Source organism: Phaethon lepturus, unplaced genomic scaffold (assembly GCF_000687285.1).
Source record: "Phaethon lepturus isolate BGI_N335 unplaced genomic scaffold, ASM68728v1 scaffold15367, whole genome shotgun sequence".
In the NCBI taxonomy this organism is placed as follows: Eukaryota; Metazoa; Chordata; class Aves; order Phaethontiformes; family Phaethontidae; genus Phaethon; species Phaethon lepturus.
This window is the reverse complement of record NW_010551332.1, coordinates 84,034-90,790: the sequence shown is the minus strand read 5'-3', so window position 1 is coordinate 90,790 and position 6,757 is coordinate 84,034. Positions and strand designations below refer to the sequence as shown.

At 41.9% G+C, this 6,757-nt stretch overlaps 1 protein-coding gene across 1 annotated transcript in view; it reads left to right on the top strand.

Annotated features, from left to right (window-relative positions):
- The window catches only part of ARPP21 (cAMP-regulated phosphoprotein, 21kDa), a gene marked incomplete at its 5' end in the record, with an annotated part of 68,268 nt that overhangs the window by 16,116 nt on the left and 45,395 nt on the right, over positions 1 to 6,757 (top strand). The window contains 3 exons of the mRNA XM_010290874.1: positions 740 to 909; positions 2,505 to 2,609; positions 4,908 to 5,165. Coding sequence (XP_010289176.1) covers positions 740 to 909; positions 2,505 to 2,609; positions 4,908 to 5,165 — 533 coding nt within the window. The remainder of the gene's footprint in view (positions 1 to 739; positions 910 to 2,504; positions 2,610 to 4,907; positions 5,166 to 6,757) is intronic.

Below are 6,757 nucleotides of genomic sequence, written 5' to 3'. Positions count from 1 at the left end.
CCCTACAGAGAAATACCATTTCTTTTTTGTTTGTAAGACAATTACTTAAGTAAACCTTTTTTTAAACAAACATTGCTTTTGCGAGGTGACTTGCCCCAGCTAAAATACCTGAAGGAAAAAGAGTTCAACAACTTACTAGAACTTTGGACAGAATTTGTCCTGTATGTAAGATATTTTCAAAGACATTTTAAGTGTATCTTCCTTGATAACTTCCAGTGCTGCCTCCTCTAATTACAGTAAGACACAGCTCTCAAAAGTACAGCGCTGTTATTAGAATGTGTAATTAAATAAAGGGTGGATTTAGTTTTTTTCCTTTCTGTACAAACTAGCGTGTCAGGTGTAGTTTTGTATATTTGACTGCTGTTGCCTGGCAATAAAATGTACATGAATATTCTCTACCTCCAGTGTTTGGCTCCAGAGTTCAATTTTAGTATTAATTGATTCATCATTGAATGACTTCAAGTAACCATAGCACCTGAATCATCTTATAGCCATGGTAACCTTCCATCCATTCCTTGGAAAGTCATGCTGCCGAAACAAATACCTGCGGTCTGCCTTGCCTGCCAAAAAAAAATTAAATAGATGGCTGATACTGTCACGAGGCACTGAGAGTGATGAGCTCTTTACTGTTGTAGTAGGTCAGCTAAAGAGCAGTCAGTTAAAGCAAGGTTGTATGATTTCACACAGAAAACAGTACGTTCTTAAGCGTGTTCAGCAAAGGCAGAGTGTTTTGTTTCAGGGCAACCATTTGTAAATCCTGATGGGACACCGGCAATATACAATCCTCCCAGTGGCCAGCAGACGATGAGGAGCCAGATGGTGGGACAGTCTCAGCAGCAGCCTTCATCCCAGCAGCCTCAGCAGGTTCAACAGCCCCAGCAGCAAATGGCAAGTCACCTTGTCACACAGGTAGGTGTGGTGGCCATTGGAAAAAGACAAGAAGCTCTCAGGGATACAAAGGATGACCTAAAGGGTAGGAGGGAAGGATGCGCCTAGACAAAATATCAGGATGTTCTTTTCTTTTGAAACAAATGGGGCCCATGATCTGTATTTTCAACGTGGATGAAACAGATGGAGAGGGAAGATTCCTTTTTCAATTCCATTTAAAGGATGGTTTCATTTCAAAAAGGACTGTTAAGCGAGTTGGTGTGTGTCTACATAAATTTATTTTGCAGATATCAACCATAAGAGAAAACTGAAGCATTCATTATCAAACTAGTGCAGTCAGTAATTCTCTCCAAAGAGCCACGGACCTTTCCCTGTCCCTTTCGATAGCAGTGGGGTTTAGTCAAAGAATTGAGTACAATGCAGGGCTATACAAACGTTTCCATGTCTGGTTATATCGGGCCAGAGCTGTGGGTAGCCCACTGTCTGAGCATCCCTGCCCCAGACTGTGGGTCTTCTGCCTGCGCGCCATATTCTAGCCATGACCCTGCTCTAGCTAGAAGCTCTGGAGCTGCAGCAGGAGAGGGGAAGAGCAGCATGGTTTGGGCACAGTGCCACGTTATGTTGGGCCCCTGGGCCGTCTGTGGCATGTGGGCAGACATGGCTGAGCATGTGCAGCAGGGTTTGGGTCTGGTTCATACTTAATTTTGTGGATTGTGTGCCTGCTGTCCCAGAGCAGAGCAGAGCAGGTGGAAGAAACCACTCAAACAAAAATCCTACATCCTGCTTACTCGCAGAGCAGCCAAGATCTACTATGGTTCTTGTGTGGCTTTTTAATTTGGCACAGTTTCATCCCAGGTTACCCAGAAATACAATGTTTAAATTCAGTGAAGTTGCTTTGATTTTACTGATTTTACTGGGACTTATGTGTTTGTGGCTTTTATTTCTTGATTTGGTCTTGGCAGTTCTAGAAGACAGAGGTAATACCAAGCCTGTAAGTACCATTAACTCTCAAGTTAAATGAGAGATTAAAACGAAAGGAATCATAAAGCTATTCCGAGGTAATAGTTCTGCAGAAAATTGTTCTTTCACTTAGATAAACATCTGCTCCAAGCTGACAGGCCTGTCTCTGTTGTTAATTCACAGCCTGTTCTTTGTCAGGTTTTTTTTAGCTATTGTGTTCTGCCAAAGCAGCTTTACAATCATTATTCCTTTGCCTATGACACACTCAGAGTTAAATCAGTCGTTATCAGCAAAATTCAAATATACACTTACACTGTGCTGCTCTTCCATTTTATCTCTGTAAATTAAATGTAGAATCATAATTTGGCTATGCCTCACATCAGTAATAAGAAGGTGTAGCTGTCGCTTTATTTAATTTAACAGCCATCAAATATATGAAAATAGGCAGAAAAAGCTGTAATAAAGAATTGTTTGGTATAAGGCTAAAATGAAGATTGAAATTGCAGTACCTGACCTCTTGTATTTGGGGTGGCCATGAGTCACCTGCATTTTCAGAGCTGTGTTTGTGATCTTTGTTCTCAGTAACAGTTTGTTGTTGTTGTTATCTATCTTTATGTAGGTTGTATTTATTGTCTTTCACTGTGTTTATTTTGCAGCCTGTTCAGGCATTGCAGCCATCTTCTCAGTCAGTCCAATATCCAGCAGTTTCTTATCCTCCCCAGCACCTCTTGCCAGTCTCTCCAACGCAGCAGTTTTCTGTGGTACTAAAGATTTAATTTTTTTTTTCATTCCTTGAAGTTGGGTGTGTGAGCATGACTATGCCCGAGAGCCTCCGGAGAAGCACTGCAAGGGATGTCCCACATGAGAGGCCCATCTAAATCCCCCTTTGCCTTAACACTTTTGGTACTGACAAGCATTCTGTTTGAGCATTCCCACCAATTCTGCTTATCTAACCTGGAAGATGATGTTAGGAGCAGGGCTGTCTACCTGGTTAGCAGACCCTCCAGAAAAATCGAGCTTGTGAACAGGAGCTTGTGTCTTTCCCGCTCTGTGGTCAAGGGAGCTTAAATTGCTAACTTGGGCATTTGAGACTTTGGTTATCCCCCCTTTTATGTCAACAAAAACTGGAGAAGAGACCTCTAGAAATAATTATTTTTATTTTATATTATTTTATCGGTATACTAAATCCACTGCCTGGATTTATTCCCGGATGATACCAGAGCACTTGGAATAGAGAGTAGTGGTGAACCAGCTGCAGTAGGTGTGGTACACTATGCATCATGACAAAGCACCAATGGACATGTATAATAAAAATAAATAGAGTGCCCTTCTGGAGTCTGAATCTGGCTTGATGGTTACAGGGCTACGATTATACTGTTGTAAAATGAAGTCGACATTTTAAGAGGCACTACAAGATTTTTTTCTGTTATTTTTCTCTCTTGCTCTGGTAATCTTGTTTATGATTGATTCACCCCCGCCCCCCCCAAGGTAGAAATGTCATGTAGTTATATAGTAAGAGATGGAAACAAAGCTGAATGGATCCTTGCAGCTAAAAGAATGTTATTAACGCTTGGTAGATGAGTGGTACCATTTAAAGGACGATAAAAACTGTTTTGTGCTGAACAGAAGTTGCATATCTCAGTGCTGATTCTTTCGAAAGGTGTCTTGCAGGCATCTCAGGTTGTTCTAGTGATAGTCATAGGAAGGCTGATATTTTTAGTGGCTAATTTAATAGTGAAACTTCACCTGAATGAATGTCTTCAATGTACATTACATTATACACATGATGTATAAATTACAGGGTTTTGAAGCTCTTGGGCTCTTGTGCAAAACCAGAGGCATTGTAGGCTCAATGAAGTTTCTTGTAGAATCTGTTTGCAGTCATTCGCTATCCAGGTAACGAATATCATAGCTTTTTAATGAAACAACTTCAGACAAACACCTTACGTGCCTGAATATGGACGTAGGATGATGGTAAAGTTAATAGCATTACTTTCTTACACCACCTGAAGATCTGCCAGGAGTGTTTAGAACATTGGCCCATGGTATCCACTCTTGGAGTGGGAGGGTGAGTGTCTGTGCAGTCTCCAGCAGTGCTTTCCACAAACAACCATATTTTTTTTTCTTCCTATTTTTAAGGTTCCTGCCAATAAATACATTGTGCAGGATGGTTTTGGAGAATGAACACCACAGGGATGCGAACAAAATCGAAGAGATTCCTTTTAAAAAATAGTATGGATATTCTAAGTGAAAAGCATCTTTATAGTGCTTATTCCCTCTCTGCGAGAGGGTATAGGGAAGGATCGTAATCTGCATGTTAGCACGCAGTGGGGGTTTTATGCTGTATTTATTGCTGTATAAAGTATGCTTTAATGTTGAGTATTTAAAAGTCTTATGATACGGGCACAAATGAAGATGCATAGAACCACACATGTGAATCTTCAACCTTCATAGAATAAACTTGAGAGCGTTGATTAGTATGGATCTTTTTGCGAGACTGAATAGATACTGTCTAGAGCAACTGAAGACTTAGCTTTTTTTACTTTCTCTATGTTTACAACCTTGGATTTTCAAAACAGTCCAAAAAGGACAAGGTCTGCACTTGAATCCTACTGAATTTCTATGGGGATCATTTTGAAACACAGGTGAAATAACCACCATGTATTTGGCTGAGGAATTCTGTGTTTGGGGGAAGAGGTATTCATAATGTTTTTTTCATGCCCTTTATATTTAAAATGTCATCTTTTGAACACTGTAAAGTTCACTTGTCATTTTGGAATAAAAGGGGGGGGGGGGGGGTAAAAGCCAAAATACTTGGCTTTTGTGCCAAGCTATGCCATTCACCTTCCAGTCTGAAAGTCTTTGTTGAAGCATTTATAATGATTTTCGTTTTAATTGCCTCCATTTTTGTAGATTTCCATGCAAAGTTTGGCATGTATTTGAGCCAAGTGATTCCTTTCCCTCTCAATGCTCTGTTTGAACCTATTTTGTTTTGCTGATTTGCTTGTCTGCTGCAGACATCTTGCCTACATCATTTTCTACTGCTTTTTGCCCTGCAGCGGGATGACATGACAACACAGTTTAACCAGATGAGCTTAAGTCGTCAATCATCAGGAGACAACCCCGAATCGCCGTCTGGTCCTGTCTACCCATCGCCCATCTTGCAGCAGCCTGCCCAGCAGACGGGTTACATTATGGCTTCCCCAAGTCAGCCGCTTCCCCCAGGAGGCTTTACTGGTTCAGGCCCACCCGTATCCCAGCAAGTGCTGCCGCCGCCGCCCCAAGGCTTTGTGCAGCAACCACCGCCACCTGCTCAGGTAGGCAAAACCTTTGCTACCAGTTTGGCATGGTGCTCCTTACAACATCAGAAAGAGAATATGAAAAAAAAAAAAAAAAGATCCAGATTCTAGGGGGGTTTTGGTGGTTTTCCCCCCGCCCCGGTAAAAGCTTTGCAAGTTTCCTGCTGCCTAAAAATCTGCTAAGCCTCTGTCGTTTCCTGGGTTTCAGCAGTTCTGTCCCTGTCCTCAAACCATTCTCTGAACATATGTTTGTACTCCAGGACACATCTGCACATGAATATGAAGGAGGAAGGTGAGTAAATATCCATAGTCCTCCTTCCCTGTATATATACCAAAAGAGCAACATGCACATGAGCCCAGGTAGTCGTTAATCATATTTAATTGACTTGAACATGTGAGATGTCACAGATCAGTAATTTTAACTGTCTTTCTGAAGACTGATTATGTTTTACTGTTCACTACCAAACATCTCTACTTGTCTCCTGGGTACCTTTACAGAATATTGAAAGTGATTACTGTCAAGAAGTAAAATGCACAGATGACTGGCCCATTTTCAAGGCATACGCTTTAAAAAGCCAAATTTCTTTATCCAATTATGGATAACTTAATTTAAACTCTACTTCAAAGTGGTATTAGTAGTATTTCTTCTGTTTTCATTTTATCCTTTGGAAGAAATATATAAAAATGAAGTAAAAAAACTTCACCAATTTTTTTAATGTAAAAGTAGTGTAAACCCTAGTGGGTTTTTTTGTTTGCGACTTCCGACTGAAACTCTCCAATTGTGTTTGTTAATGGGATTCTGTATTGCCACAGTAATGAAGAATTTATACTGTTACAGTGTTTAAAGTGGGCTAGAGATCTAGTTAATTAGATCACTAATTAACAATAAAAGAAATCTGAAGACTACTGGATGCTCACATCCCATAGAGGACTGTTACATCCATAGTTTCTGTAGTTAGAAACTATGCAGCCATTTTTTCCAAGAGAAAGAGAAGGCTTGCAAAAAATAATTTTTAAGGAGCTGAAGTTCAATATAATGTGCTTTTTTTTTTTAATTGAAAATATCGCTTGGAAAAGATTTCACTGTTTGCCAAACATACCATTTTTTTTTTAATTTTGGGAGGGAAAAAATGACCTGAGGAGCAGAATCCCTGATGAATCCATCTCCCTGTCTAGACTGTGTCTCCTAAGCGAGTAAGTAGAGGCTGTCCAGGCTTCTCTCCTCATGTACAGCACCCCGGTGCCGTCGGTGCTTTCAAGCATCATTTACTCAAACCTCACGACACCCCTAGTGAACCAGATAAATGCGAACGCCTCCGTTTCACAAGCTGTCGCCGCAGCGGGCACGGCGATGCGTTTCCCAGCCCTGCCAGCCGGGGCCTGCTGCGGCAGCAAAGGGCTGCCTGCCCTGGCGGGGGACCCCGTGCCGCCTCCTCTCTTCTCCCCCACCTCAGGATGGGCTGGAACGGGTTTGCAGCCCGCCCTGGGGTCTCCGCTGGCACCCCCCGCCGCGGCTGACTTTGCAGAGGAGCTCCTGCCATCATCTCCCGCCTGCACCTGGCTGGGCCTTCGTCACCTGCGGCGGGGGGGGTGGGTGGTAGCGTTTGTCG